This window comes from Balaenoptera musculus, chromosome 5 (assembly GCF_009873245.2).
Source record: "Balaenoptera musculus isolate JJ_BM4_2016_0621 chromosome 5, mBalMus1.pri.v3, whole genome shotgun sequence".
In the NCBI taxonomy this organism is placed as follows: Eukaryota; Metazoa; Chordata; class Mammalia; order Artiodactyla; family Balaenopteridae; genus Balaenoptera; species Balaenoptera musculus.
In genome coordinates, this window is record NC_045789.1 from 38682732 (window position 1) to 38698673 (window position 15942).

Here is a 15942-nt window from a genome sequence, read left to right on the forward strand (position 1 = left end):
AAAGGCAAGTTCTTTCTCCAAAATGAGTAAATGACATCAGTTCTAATTCTTACTGAAGTTACTAACCAGCCATCAGGATATTATCTTTAATACTCAGAAGGGAAACTGATAGGTAGGGAGAGGTAAGGCCTCATCAGAGAATTCTAACGAGATATAGCATCATAGAGTGTTTACCTAGGTATTATCCTTACCTCCGTAAACTCTTCAGGTAAAGGTGAACCATCATAGTCTGTATCTTCTGCTCTCTCTTCAGATAACTTCCCACTGGTTTTCAATGCACCTGGGAAAGAACGAAATAGGCCAAGAGGAATTAAAATGCTCTGTAGAGGCCTTCCTGTACTCCTTTAGTGTACCAACTTACTCATTCTGGTTCATCTACCTGGAGCACAGGCATCTCGTGCTGCATTATTTTGGTTTAAAAGATTCTGAGCTTCCTCATCCACAACATCCAGCAGAGACTGGATAACTTCAGCTTCTTGAGGATCATCATAAATATCATCTTCTTGTACATCAGATTCTTGAAAAACAGTAATTTACATGGGGTTTTACTTTAAAAAATATTGATATGAGAAAGAGACAATGTGTCAAATATAATATGCCAGGTCTTTCAAATTTTAAGCATCCACTTTGAAAAAGCAGCCATGAAAGGAAAAGTAGTTTACACTAATGGGACCCAGGCATTTTTAGTTCTAGAACTACTTTGGCTGTTATGACGAAAGACCACATAAATGCAACTGAGTAAACCAAAATCAATCTCTGTGATACACCTTTTCAAAGGACAGTAATAATTTAATGTTTATTTCTCTAACTTAATCCCAAATTGTTAATTTATAAAAGAAACTAAAGAAGTTTCAACCAAAGAAGTTATGTTACAAAGATTAAGGATATAATAGGGCAGCCCAAACATCCCCAAGAAAAAATGTCTCAGTTATTAGGTAGCCAGTGAATTGCTGCTTCAGAAAAATACAAGAAACAATTATCAAACAAAACTGCTATCTCTTCAATCATTTTAATCTTAGAGATGAGAATGAATACTGGACATTCGTACAGTAGTGCAGCTAATATTAATTTTACGCTGTTCTTTTATTTCTCTGAACAATAATCTTTCCTTTTAAAGCTATAGGAACATGTAAGGCAAATAAGAAAGGCTGCCAACATTTCTTTATTACTTGAATTATTAGGGCATTTAGAGTAACTGGATGACTCATTTGGGAAACTACCTTTGGACAGAACCAGGTTTGTTGATTCCTTCATCTGATAAGTAGAACATTTTCCTTCAGCGTACAAAATTTCAATTATTTCTTCCCCATTAACCTAAAGTATAAAATCAAAGCAAATCATTAGTTTACTATTTTACTAACATCCAGGATTAGGGAGGGACTGCACACTGTCCCTCCATGTCCTTCTCCCCTTCTTTCTCGGTACAATATCCTTTTTATATTTCCCCTCCTTGGATCAGTGCTTCTAGGAGATACCAGTGCAATGAAATATGCAAAGGGTATGGGACTTTCCATCATCGCATATGCTTGGAAACACTAGATTAAGCAACATTAAATCAATATTTTTATTCCAAGAATTCTCACAATGCTTACTAATATAAATTTTGAGTTGTCAAAAGAGAAATGTATTATGTAGTATTTCCTAAATTTATTTGACTGCAGAAATCTCTTTTTAAGGCATACTCTATGGGATCTGTCTTCCACAGAACTTTTTAGAAAAGTTAAATAGACCTACTAAACTTAGAGGTCCAGGGAAATGAAAAAAAAGTCAATCTTTTAAGTATTTGTGAAGTTGTTACATGGACATAGTCTTCAGTTTAGCAGTCTGATCAACTGTTGGCTATAAAGATTTTCAAATCTAGTCTAAACCTCATCTCAATTTAAGGAAAATAGCAATGGATTCATAACTATAAAGTAATAATTAAATGGAATGTAACTTTTAAATTCAGTGGTTATGAATGAAGCACTTCATGGCACGTAGCGTATTAAAAGAAAGATGATTAGGGCAAAATGCAATATTAAATGATTAGAATAAATTAAAATAATTTTATACAAATAAAGGGTGGTTTGCTTTAAAGATTTTACTTTTTTTATTAAGATAAAAGGTAGACCTAGAGTCTGTCATACAGTGTGAAGTAAGTCAGAAAGAGAAAAACAAATACCGTATGCTAACACATATATATGGAATCTAAAAAACAAAACAAAAATGGTCATGAAGAACCTAGGGGCAAGACGGGAATAAAGACGCAGACCTACTAGAGAATGGACTTGAGGATACGGGGAGGGGGAAGGGTAAGATGGGACAAAGTGAGAGAGTGGCATGGACATATATACACTATCAAATGTAAAATAGCTAGCTAGTGGGAAGCAGCCGCATAGCACAGGGAGATCAGCTCGGTGCTCTGTGACCACCTAGAGGGGTGGGATAGGGAGGATGGGAGGGAGGGAGACGCAAGAGGGAAGAGATATAGAGATATATGTATATGTATAACTGATTCACTTTGTTATAAAGCAGAAACTAACACACCATCGTAAAGCAGTTATACTCCAATAAAGATGTTAAAAAAAAAAGATAAAAGGTAGAGATAGTAGATGCAATGAAATTATCTCTTCATAAATAGTGGTTACGTAATGTCAAAAAATTTCACTGGATTGTAAAATTCCACTCTTCATGAGGAATTCATAGTACAGACATTAGTATTCAAGGACAGAATATTGTTTGGGAGACTTCCTGGAAGATTTTAACTCCAACAAAAAATGTTTGCAATCACGAATAACAGAAGTTCTAATTTCTTTTTTTTTTTCTTTTTAACATCCTTATTGGAGTATAATTGCTTTACAATGGTGTGTTAGTTTCTGCTGTATAACAAAGTGAATCAGCTATACATACACATACATCCCCCTATCTCCTCCCTCTTGCGTCTAATTTCTAGGGTTTTATGTTAATTTAAACAGAAACTCTACTTTTTCTCCCTTTCAACAACATGGTGATATTTACAAAGAAAATAAGCACTTTACAGCACGACTAACACTAGAAACACATGCAAATTCAGTTACTTCAGCTATGTGAAATTGGAGACTTTATGAATAAACAGAACAAAACGTGTAGCTATATCTCAATCTACAAACATACAGACACCAAGAAATTTTTATTTTTGTGTCCCAATCATTTCTGCCTTATAATTCTTCTGTTGCAATATCTTTTCAAGACATGCTAAACCATTTCACAAGTTTGAGATAACACAGTGAAATGAAAGGCATAGAATTTGGGGCTTCTGGTCAATTAATTCATTTTCTCCTCCTACACTAAACCCAGCTCACGTCCAGAAATCGTGTTGAGCTGATAAGATTTTCAGATTACTAGGAGGGAAATGCCTCAGCTCTGGATTTTACATGGAAAGATATTTGAGTAGTGAGGTTCAGAATAGATTGTATGAGATATGTGTGAGATAAAACAGTTCCATGAAATGAAGATCCAGCTGCAAGCTGTGTATATTACATGCCAGAAAGTAAAAAGAAATGTTAGCCAAACAAATGGGTATAAATGTAGCCTTAAATAAAGAGCTTGAAAGTGGAATTTAGTTACGTATTAAAATATTTTTGTTAAAACACCTCCAGATTTCCCTGCGATAATCTTAAATGATTTAGGTTCTTTCATTTTATTACGTATTAAAGCATTTTCTATGTCTTTAAAAAAGCAAGTAAGCCTATTTCTTTTGCCACTACAGTTTTGCCTCACTAGTAGCAGAGATCTGTCATTTGAGAGTCACTGCTGGTCAATGTTAACCCACTCTTAATTACATTTTTCTCTTCTGGGTATCTAAGAGACAACCAAAAGAATTGTGCACATTAATAAAAAATCGCAGCACTAAAGCTATCTATATAAGTAATTAGCCTATTTAAGAGCTGAATGTGTGCCCGATGATGTAGGGTTACTTGTGTGTGGGCTTTTCATTGTGTGTTACTTAGTAAGTCCTATTAGTTCACTAAGTACATGTATCTAAAAATCAATACATGTGTCTAAAAAAGGCAAATATTTAAATATGAAATGTTTGGTTCAAAATACAAACAAGCTACTTATTTAGATAAGGAAGTAGGACACAAAGAAGGTGGCTTTTCACTTACCTTGGAGAATGAGTTATTAGGTGTGAGTGCCGGTTTGCCACAAGGCTCCACGATGTGATGACCTGAAGGAAGAACAGAAAGAAAAGGATGAGCCACTCAGAACCACATTAGGGACAACAAAATAGTGAAAGAAAACCCATATTTCTGTGCATGTTCTTATTTTTATTAATACACTAAGAGAGGTCATATCACAAAGTGACTTAAAATCAACTAAACGGAATCAAATATTAGAGAAGGGTTTATTCCAAGGACAAAGCCAATTTCTTAAAAGAAAATAGTTTACATAAAAGCTCAGTTTGGGCTAAATGTTTCTAGTGTGAGATACTAAATATAGATTTTCCCAACTAAATGGAAGAGACATTACAGGTGCTGAACTATATAGTCACTGGAAAGATAGCAGGCCCTTTATCTCATTTCACAAAGACTATCAATTTAACACAGGAAAATAAGTATGGATACAACTGGAAAGGACTTTTAGTATATTTATAAACCAAATGTGGATTTTAACTCTTAGACATCAGCACAAAAATTCAATACATATATTAAAAATGATATTGTTTCCCCTACAGTTAAAAATTAGATTCATTATTTCCAGGAGATACCTTATTAAACTGCCAGGAAAAATAATTAAAAAGTATCCAAAAATGAACCACTGGTTCAAAAGACTCATATTGGAAGAGTATAAAGCACAATAGTTTATTATTTGTAATCTCTCCCCCCTGTTCCCCCTGTTCCTCTCTCCCCCTCTGTCCCCAGGCAACCGCTGATTTCCTTTGTCACTACAGATTAATTTGCACTTTTGTACAATCTTGTATAAATTGAATAATACAATATGGATTCTTTTTTTGTCTGGCTTCTTTCATTCAGCATACCTATTTTATTTTAATAATGTTGTTGCATGTATCAACAATCTATTCATTTTTATTGCTGAGTAGTATTCTATTGCTTGGATATATTACAAATGGTTATTCATTCAACAGATTTTAGACATTTGAGTGGTTTCAGATTTTGGTTATTACAAAGAACACTGCTAAAAAATTCCTATACAAGTTTTTGTGTATGAATATATGCTTTGTTTTCTCTTTAGTAAACAAACAGGAGTGGAACGGCTGGATCGTATGGTGGGCATATGTTTAAATTTTTAAGAAACTGTCAAACTGTTTTCCACAGTGGTTGTACCATTTTACATTTTCATCACTACAAGAGAGTTCCTATTATTGATACTATGTGATTTTCAGAATTCATAAAGAAATTAGGTCAGAGAATCCCATAAAGACAGATTACTAGGCAGTTTCTACAAGGGGGCAGGGCACAGCTACCCTCCTCTGCCTGGAAAGTTACAAACAGGAGTCTTCTCAGAGGTCACTAGAAAAATGCTCTCCTGACTGTTTTGTGAGGTAGTTTGACTCTAATGTGAACCAGAACTATTAGAAAGCAGCAAGAAGGACCCCTAAGGCATTCAGATAACAACAGAGAACGAAGATAATCAAACTACAACTGCAATTGGCAGATTTCTTTTAGCTATTTTGGTATTTAGATACTACTGCCTGATAACCTAAAAGTTTAGTTACATAAGACGTACTGGATTTACATTTCAAATACTCTTTAAGTTCAACCACATTCCCCTGTACCTAACATTCTTATATGAATATTATCAATAAAAGCTACATTTACTGAGCTTGATTATGTAAATGAGAGCATGGAGTCAGACATCCTAGGTTTAAATTCTGGCTTGACTATTTATTAACCCTGTAGCTTGGGCAAGTTATCAAACTTTTCTGTGCCTTGGTTTCCCCTTCTATAAAAGGAGGATAATAGTAATACTAGTCTCACAGGGTTGCTGTGAGGATTTAAGCACCTAAAAGAATACTTAGTCCAGAAAAAGCATTAAATTAATGTTTGCTGCCACAACTATTAAGATTACAATTTCTATTACTATGCTAGAATATAAGACAGATACTTTGTTTACTCATTGCTATATTCACAATGCCCAGAACACTGCCTGGCATAGAGAAGAAATTTAGTAACTGTCTGAATAAATTATTATGTGACAATCATTGTAAGTATATTATTGTATTTATGTCTCATTATAACCTTAACAGGTAGATACTATTAATGTTCTTATTTTACTGGTAGAAAATAGAGGCTTAGATACAGATCAAGTAACTTGCTAAGGTTACACAGGACTTATAAACTCAGTTCTATCTGGCTTTAAATGCCATGCTGCTCTACTCTTTCCTATTATGCACAGAATATTAGAGATGCTTTTATTTAAGTGTAATTTTTTCACTCAGATCCTGCAAAACAGTCTGGAGGGGCAATAAAAACATTTTAGTGATAGTATCCAAACTTGCTTTTGGGGAAAAAAACTGTTACCTCTCTATAACTACTTGCTGTCATAAAATGACTTTATCCTTACCATTGGCTTTGGCTGACTTTGGAGCTGAAACAGCAGACCTCTTAGAACTGGGAACCACTGGATGACCATCTCTGTGTTGTTTAAAAAAACAAAACAAAACGCAATTGCAAATTATTTAAGATGTTTGTTTAAATATCCTTCAAGCCATCTGTTAACTATTTAGCCTCAGGAGTTTTATTTTAGATGGGCTTCAGGGGGTCTAGGTACTTCCTGAAGCTGCAGACAAAATTTTATTAGGGTTCATCTATACATGCTTGAGGGAGACATTCTTGACTGAAAAAAGATTAAGAATCACTTCTTTACATAATCTTCTTGGGTTTCAGTTCAATACATCACCATATTTCCCCTCTCATTTAAAACACTGGTGATATTCATGATCTAATAACTTAGTTCACTGTCACTCAGGTGAGAGTTCAAAGATAACTACACTCAGAAGTCACAGATCACTAAGTTTTGCCTACCTAAAGCCCCTGATATGTGTTTTTCTTTGGAATTACTTAAAGTGAAAATCTAGACAAAATACATATATTCAAAGCATTATAAGAATAGTACCACCCAGCATGAAAAACTGTCAAGGGACAGCACCTTGGAAGAGGATTAGAATGTGATTTTATTGTTGCTAATACTTCAAAGAAAAGGGAGGTTGCCTAAGGTATACAGTGTTGGGAGAGGCAATCAGCCATGGGTCCTAAGCATCCCTGTATGTTCTTGCTGGGTACCTCAGAGATGCAAGGCTCTAACCACTTTTTATCTGGGCCAGTTCTCAAGGCTATGTTCACGGTGAGCAAGCTTGAGGAATTATGTAATCTCTCCCCAAACAAAATGCAAGCTTTCTTACAGGCTGCCATGAAGTGGTGGGTCCCCTGGCTCTTCTTACAGTACTCTTCTCCTGTACTATAACCCACTGCATGTACAGAAACCCATGAGGCTCACATATGTCATCTCCATGGGACTTGGAGGACATGGGAACCGACACCAATACCATGCTCATGCTGCCTGCTGTGCCTTTAGTAATAAGGTCTTTTGTTTCTGATACAGGAGTTTCATATCTTCTACCAGCATTCATAAAACAATAACTGGCTAGTTTATTAGCTTGCAAATAGGGTAAAATTACAGACACTTTACAGCTCTTGACAGATAATTATCACAAGAATACAACCCTCCATTACTGTTACCCTGTGGACTTTATTTATTTCTTTAATTTTAAAATAAATTTATTTATTTTATTTTTGGCTGCGTTAGGTCTTTGTTGCTGTGTGCAGTCTTTTCTCTATTTGTGGCGAGTGGGGGCTACTCTTCCTTGCGGTGCGCGGGCTTCTCATTGTGGTGGCTTCTCTCGTTGTGGAGCACAAGCTCTAGGCATGTGGGCTTCCGTAGTTGCAGCACATAGGCTCAGCAGTTGTGGCGCACGGGCTCAGTTGTTCCGTGGCATGTGGGATCTTCCTGGACCAGGGCTCGAACCCATGTCCCCTGCATTGGCAGGCGGATTCTTAACCACTGCGCCACCAGGGAAGCCCCCCTGTGGACTTAAAAGAGGGCAGAAATAAAACAACAGAGGAGAGAGAGCTGGAAGAATGAAGGGTAAGGTAACTATGACTGCTATTACTGTATCTTTAGTGACTTCAGCAAAGATAAAAGTAGAAAGAGAAAAGGAAACTGATTTTAGACCTAGGGTAAGGGCTGCTCTAGTGATTTGGAGGCAAAAAATTCATCTAGATCTATGGTTAGCAGAAATGTTTTCATAAAGACATTTTCCAGGTTGTTTGAACACTTTCCTCCTCCACTAATTAACATTCAGGTACACCTATGAAAATAACTGTATGCCAATCTAATTTTTAGAAATATTGAGGAAAACCGGTCAGGGGTTATGTTCAAGGGAAAAAGTGTACAATCTAACTTAAAAGTTCAGAAGGAAAAATGGGTTTATGATCAAATGATTTAATTAACAGTTTCTATATTTTGGAAGACATACTATATAAAACTCACCATGTATCGCAGATACAAATGTGAAGTTTTCTCTTATGTAACATAAGACTGTAATCTAGAAAGCCTGGGTTCATGTATATGTGGCAGGCAGAGTAATGGCCCCCCAAAGATGTCTGCATTATAATCCCCAGAACCTTTGAATATGTTACCTTGCATGGCAAAAGGAATTTTGCAGATGTGAGTAAATTAAGGATCTAGAGATGAGGAGATTATTCTGGATTATCTGGCTGGGCCCAGTGTAATCACAGGGGTCCTTATAAGTTAAACAGAGAGGTAGGAATGTCAGAGTCAGAAAGATGTGACGACCAAAGCAAAGAGTGCTGTGATTGCTGGCTTTAAAGATGGCAAAGGGCTATGAGCCAAGGAATATGGGCAATGTCTAAAAGTTGGAAAAGCAAGGAAATGGATTTTCTCCTGGAGCCTATGGAAGGGAGCCTGCCAACACCTTGATTTTAGCACAAAGAATTTGTAGTAATTTAACAGTAGTCAGAAACTAATACATAGGGACTTCCCTGGTGGTCCAGTGGTAAAGAATCCACCTTCCAGTGCAGGTGACACGGGTTCAATCACTGGTTGGGGAACTAAGATCCCACATGCCGCGGAGCAACTAAGCCCCTGTGTCACAACTACCGAGCTCGCACACCTCAACTAGAGAGCCCACCTGCTGCACACTACAGAGCCCATGCACCCTGGAGCCTGCACCACAACTAGAGAAGAGAAAACCCGCATGCCACAACTAGAGAAGCCTGCGCACCACAACAAAGAGCCCATGCACCGCAATGAGCACCTCAACGAGTGCCGCAATAAAAAGATCCCACGTGCTGCAATGAAGACCTGACGCAGCCAAATAAATAAATAAAAACATTAAAAAAAAAGAAATTAATACATATTTTTTTTCAATTTATTTCCATTATTAAGTGAAAGAAAAGTTGCTATTAGCATTTTTTATAACGTGAAATTGTCATGAGGTATAGTGAATGTGATAGTCTATTTCCCATTGGTTGTAGACATGAGGTTCAGGTAGGACTGACCATGTCCCAGCTCTGGGAATCGGCCAGGACTGGCCTGGGAGAGTCAATATATTCTTATCCCTTTTCCTCATCAGGGCTGGTCTTAATTTAGGTCTAAGCAATCAGCACACAGCCTTTGCTTTACTACGGTGATTGGTGAGACCTGTTTGAGGATTGCTCTGGATAGTGTGGGATGCAGGTGTGAGGCATGAAAACTGACACAGACATTTGACTACTATGAAGGAAACACATAAATTACTAACCCCCATTCACTTAGTCTGTGAATTACTAATTCAGGAATATCTTTAAGAAAACCTAGTATCTTTTAATGGCCTGAAATGCATGTGCACACACAAACAAAATCCGTGAATAATTGCAGAGTACCTTGTTGCTTTCAGCACCACTGAAGGAAGTGACATGTCTAATGCTCTCTTAGCTTCTTCCAAAGTCATTCCTTGTGTGCTGACTCCGTTCACATAGTGGATGATGTCTAAGAGCTGGAGATTACCCTCAGTGGCTGCAACTGACCTCGGATTGATATCACTAACATATACCACTTGATGAAGGCTGTCGTGACCTCCAGATAAGGAAAAACCTTCAGGGAACAGAAAAATATTTGTTTCCTTAGTCTTAACAGTACTTACTTTTAATCTAGGCAAGAAAAATCACACTGCACAAAGCGTGAATTTGCATTACCCAGCTCCTCTTTGTTGCATGTAAATGTAATGTCAGGTAGCAAATGAGGCAGCACTAGCATCCTGGGTAATTCTAGAACTCGGCCAAGAACTAATCTGACTGTCTTGGGCGCAGCTCGGAGTAGATTCACTGCATCTGTGTGAGTCATTTTTGTAACATCTGTATCATTAACCTATAAAAATGAGAATGGGGCAAAGTAGGATTACAATTACCGGAACACAGAAGTTGCCAACAGAATACAGTAATTTCCCTAACTTTTTATATAATTTATTTTAGCCAGTAGGAGATTCACAATAAAGAGTGGTCTCTAGTTTATTGGTAATCCCCACCAAGTAATTATAAATGAAATAATAATGTAAAATACCTAACAAATGTCATTACTTTGCTAATACAGAAAATTTATTCTTATAGCAATTTAAGAAACTTTCTCTCCCTGAGACCCAAGATAGTCTGTTTAATGCCTTAACTGAGATTAAGCATTTTCCAAATTATTACTATATAAAGGCCTTTACTTTTAAGAGGTGGAGAAGGAAAATATAAACCAAGCAGAGAAATAGAGTATTATATTAACTCAACCTTCTTGCTTTTCCTTCTTCAGCCCTGGCTTGCTCTTTGGCCACATTTGCACAAATAGAGTCTGCTTCAATGTCTCACCTTTATGAGCCGGTCCCCAGGTCTTAGCCTTCCGTCACTTTTGGCTGGATCCTGAATGACATCATGAACATAACAACCAATACTCTGATTGCCTTTGGTTACTGTAAAACCCAGGCTTCCTTTTTCCGACTTAATTAGGGTAATGTGGAGTTCTATCTCCTAAGGGAAGAAAACAGTGATTCTTTTAGGTTGTCTATTTTGCTGTAAAGGCAAAGAGAAAGACAAATATTATTTCCATTGATTAACACAGGAGGACACTAAACCTTAAAAGGTTACTTAACTTGCCCAAGTGAAGAAGCCAGGTTTGTCCAATTCTAGAAAATGCCTCCCTGCCCATGGAAGAGTTGAGTTTAAATTCAACATTATGTGCTTGTCTAGAGATAGCTGAGACCGAACTTACTCATGCTTCAATTCTTGTATTTTCAGAACAAACAGGGACAAACACCCATGCCAAGAGCAACAAAAGAAAGTTTTCTGGGGGGTAAAAACATGAAGTCTGGGTGACTAAATATCACAACTTGATGTATTTAGTTGTATAATTTTTTTTTTTTTTAAGATTTCAATTGAGACACAAGGTTGCTTACAGCTTACAGGCATGATGACAGACTTCTAAGGAAATCGTTCAAAGATTATTTTCACTCTGTTGCTGAGAATGAAATTGAAGACGTAGATGCTACACACACACACACACGCAATTATAGGAAAATGAAGTATCTGGAAAGATTAACTCCAAAATGTTTATGGTTTTTGAGTGGTGGGATTATAGGCGGTTTTAATCTTTGTTTTCTAATTTTCCTATAATAAATATTTATTACATAGGTAATAAAAAAAAAAAGGTGATTTACTTAGGTAATAAAAAAAAAAAAGGGTGATTTCGAATCAGTGTTAAAGATATTATTCTTGGAAATTTGGCTTCCAAACTGAATTTGTAGCTTTAGAAGTTCTAGGGTTATTAGTAAAGAAAAGGATTCCATTTAGGCACCCATAAAACAGTGTGGAGGAGAATAAAACTACATTCAAACTTGATTAAAAAGTAAACAGGTAACATCAGAATTTGGAAAATAACAGGTACTGTGCTAGGTGCTCTACATATGTTATTTCATTTAATCCTCACCACAATACTATGAGGTTACTAGTCTCATTTTAGAGCTAAAACTACTAAGACTCAGAAGGATTAAGTAATTTGTCCATAGGCACCTGCCAAATTGCAGCAAGTCAGTGGTAGAGTCAGGATTTGTACCCAGGTCTTTTTGCCTTTTTCCCTAATTCTCAGCAGAGAAACATACCAGCCAGATATGTTATCTATTTACTGGACATAGATATGAGGCTAATCTAAAAGATAGCCTTTTCCCTAAAGGGAAACTGTGGAGGACTACATTTTACTTGAGAAAATATGGAATTTTCTTCATACAAAGGAAATAACTCACCAGTTCAAAGTCTTCAAGGTGGTTTTCCAAGTCATTTTTCAAAGACGTCAAGCTTTCCTGTCTAGTTGGCTCAGAAGTGTGACATATATGATATTTATCCATTGAATTAGTGGAAGCAGATTCTGACTGAGATTGACAACTCTGCCCAGGAGTTACATCGGGTGGTCGAGGGGAAAGATTACTACAGAGACAAAGTAAGACTATTTTCAAACACATTGCAATGTCAATGTAGTAAGTATGTGCCACAAACAGAAAATGCTCAACAAATATTTATGTTTGCTTTTTATTGAGATCCTAAGCTACTTTTTGTCTGATTCTGGACTATGAATTTATTTCACATCTGTTCTGTGCTAACATTACTGATTCTTATTCTCTGTCCACCTCTTTAAGCTGCATAAATCAGTAAGAAAAGTTAAATAAGTATACTTTTGACTCCTAGTTGTTAATTCAAGGCTGAAGCTAATGTTATCAGAAGCCTAATGTGTGTTTCAACATAAGAAAAAGGAAGAAATAAGAAAAGAGTAAGTCTTATTCTTGTAGTTATTTTGGATGACACAATAGGAAAAAAACAAAAAAAACCTTGAACATATAGATAGTTGGACCTGAATATACCCAAAGTTGTAGCTAAACCATAAAATGTCTGAATAACTCTCATAGGTATAGATGTAGTCTTTCCGTTTGTATTCCTCTATGCTTTCACTCATTTCTTCTGTCCCCCTCTTCAGTACTCTTTTATGTCCTACCTTTTGCAAACTCTCTACCCACTTCCTCCCTACCGCTTCCCTTTATATGTCTACTCCTTACTCTTCTATCCCATCATTATCAAAATAGGTCTGTTCTCCTTCTGATAAGTAATATGAATGATGGTGAAATACAAAAAACTTTCTTAATTACTAGTAAATATGCTCAAAAGAGCAGCAAGGCTCAGGTCAAATGGGTAGAGAGTGTGCTAACTAAAACTGTGAGACACAATAGCTAGATATCCAATAGAGTCACCTGCTGCCTCACGATTGTGAAGTTCACAGATAGACACATTTCATTCTTAGAGAAATGGAGGTGGTTGCTCTCGTTTCTAACACCAACCAGCTGCTTTGAGGGCTACACATAATATTGACAATACCTGTCCTCAAGTTCTGGTTTATTAGGTGTTTTCTGAGGATAGTAAAACATGGTACAAATGGTATTTTCTTGACTCCTGAGTGCGTCGTGTTGACTTTGTGCCTGTGACACCATGTTGCTTAGAGTCTGATGCAAAGCTGAACTCCAGCTCAAATTTGGTATCTTTGCTGGAGCTTTCACTAAGTCATCTTCTCCACTCCCACTGCTGTCACTATAACTGTCTCTCCTGGATGGGGACGTGCGTGGTTTCTTGCTTTTGTCAGACATTTCATTTTCATCTGAGCTGGTGCCTTGCTCCACACATGCTGTCTGAAGAGGGTCTTTACTGTTGTTTGGAGGTACTTGTGCTGGAGAGTGCAGTGGGGTCTGTAATGGACACATTTAAAGAGATCAGAGTGTGATAACTTATATTTTCATTTGGTTGAAAATGAACTTGTTAAACATAAGCACTTCCTATTAAAATATTCAATTCATTTTTTTGATAACAAAAGTAATTTATGCTCATTAGAGAAAAAATCATATATAAAAGTAACAACTGTTAATATTGTACAACTTATACTTTCATTCATAATTAGAGTTACAGTATATATTAATATCATACTTTGCATCCTGCTTTCAAAATTTAGGTTTCTACCATGAGTATCTTCTGAGATCCTTAAATATGCTTTGAAAACAACTGCATAAACCGTATAATAATCTTACAGATGGCTATAGCTTTAATTTATTTCAGAATTCTTTTATTGGATACAGAGTTGTTTCTAGCTTTTCACTATAAATAGAAATCTAGAACTTCTTTGTATGTAGATTTTCACCTGAGTTTCTCATTATTTCCTTGTAATTTCCTGTAAAAGAAATAGAATTTTCTATGTTCAGCACGTAAGATGTTTTTAAAGGCCTTGTTAAATATTTCCAGATTGCTTTCCAGAAAGATTGTATCAATTTACATACTCAAGAAATTTCCACTCAGTTCTTCCTATCTGGTTCCCAAAATCAATGTAGTCTCTTAAAATGCTATTTATAATGCACCTTACAGAAATGTTACTTTCCCGTTAATGTCCTTATAATACTCCCTCCTTCTCCCGGATATAAGGGTTAAAGTTTCTGGGGCCAGACACTCCTGCCTTTCATACACAGGGATCATGTTCACTGGTAATGGAACACTATTTTAAGTAGACAGGCCAGAGGCTGTCTTTCAATTAGATTATTATTCATCTATGTATGGATTCCCACCTATCAGTGTGCAATGTATAAATAACCATCAAAATAGATTTTGGATCCTTTAGCTATTCCTTAACATAAGAAAGGAAATGGACAAATATATTGCCTACTATGTGATTTCTAGTATTAAAATTTAAGGCAAAAAATCTTAAATAATTCTCATTTTCATCTAAACTAGCTCAGAATGAGGATTACATTTCCAAATTTGGTTCAATGAAGAAATGGACAAAAGGTTTTTGTAACCATTGTTTTGTTTTTTTCTATTTATGTTTGGAAAATAAATTCCTAAAATCCTAGAATCCTAGAATCTTTGAATTGGAAGGGAGAGAAGAGAAAGTGAACTAAATTACTTTATATTACAAACATAGATTACCCTCAAGAGATTATGTGACCCACACAAGATAATACTCCTAGCTAAAGAAGTAACTAGGATGAAACCCAGGAGATCAAACTATGATGAAACCACTACAACTGAATTAATCATTCAATTGATACTCTGTAAATACAGAAATTACTTTTCCTAAGTCTCACCAAAGGAGCAGGGTCGATTTCTGGTAGCACACCAGGTGGTGGTCTACAGAGAAGCAAGGATACTTCTGGAGATGTTCCCCTGAGAGCAGATATGACTTCCTGTGGGTACCATGAGTGAGAAATGAAGATACAGTTAAACCAGCATTATGAAATCATTCTGAAAAGCCAATCCAACTCATCAAAAATGCTGCACTCCACATGCTGGGGGCTCACCTGCTGAGACAGTCCTTTCAAAGAGGCTCCATTCACTTTCAAGATAACGTCTCCCACATCAATTTGTCCACTTTCTGCTGCTGGCTGTCCCGGAAAGAGCTTTTTAACCCTTACTATGCTGACGTTCATTTGCTCGGGTATAAGATTATCTTCTCGAGAAAAACTGAACCCTAGGCCTGAGCTATTTTTAAACAATTTCACCTCAAATGTATTCTCTGGAGAAAAAAAAATATAAAGAAAGTAAATATTCTTAACAGGCTGTGTATACATATGAACATATAAACATATATACTTTTAGATACATTTTAAAAAGCCCATTTCCACCATATTTACAGCTTTATATGCAATTATTGTATGCTTATTCTATATTTAAATCCTATTTCACACTCTCTATTATTAAGAAAACTTAAGCTGCATGAACTAATATGCTGTTTGAACAGAAAAGTGGGTTCTGAAATAAGGGTTCTGAAAATGAAATTATGTTTTAATTCCATATGTTTTATAGAACTGTACAATGACAGAGAAAAAGAGGGAAAAAAACAAGA

The 15942-nt window shown here is 36.1% G+C and overlaps 1 protein-coding gene across 1 annotated transcript in view; it reads right to left on the bottom strand.

The window, feature by feature from the left end:
* PTPN13 (protein tyrosine phosphatase non-receptor type 13) overlaps positions 1 to 15942 on the bottom strand; it is a 230724-nt gene that overhangs the window by 32206 nt on the left and 182576 nt on the right. The window contains exons 30-41 of the mRNA XM_036853016.1: positions 15398 to 15612; positions 15185 to 15283; positions 13437 to 13801; positions 12317 to 12497; positions 10890 to 11048; positions 10236 to 10407; positions 9924 to 10134; positions 6544 to 6614; positions 4125 to 4186; positions 1221 to 1314; positions 380 to 517; positions 192 to 280 (exon numbers count right to left, since the gene is read on the bottom strand). Of these exons, the coding sequence (XP_036708911.1) occupies positions 192 to 280; positions 380 to 517; positions 1221 to 1314; positions 4125 to 4186; positions 6544 to 6614; positions 9924 to 10134; positions 10236 to 10407; positions 10890 to 11048; positions 12317 to 12497; positions 13437 to 13801; positions 15185 to 15283; positions 15398 to 15612 (1856 nt within the window). The remainder of the gene's footprint in view (positions 1 to 191; positions 281 to 379; positions 518 to 1220; positions 1315 to 4124; positions 4187 to 6543; positions 6615 to 9923; positions 10135 to 10235; positions 10408 to 10889; positions 11049 to 12316; positions 12498 to 13436; positions 13802 to 15184; positions 15284 to 15397; positions 15613 to 15942) is intronic.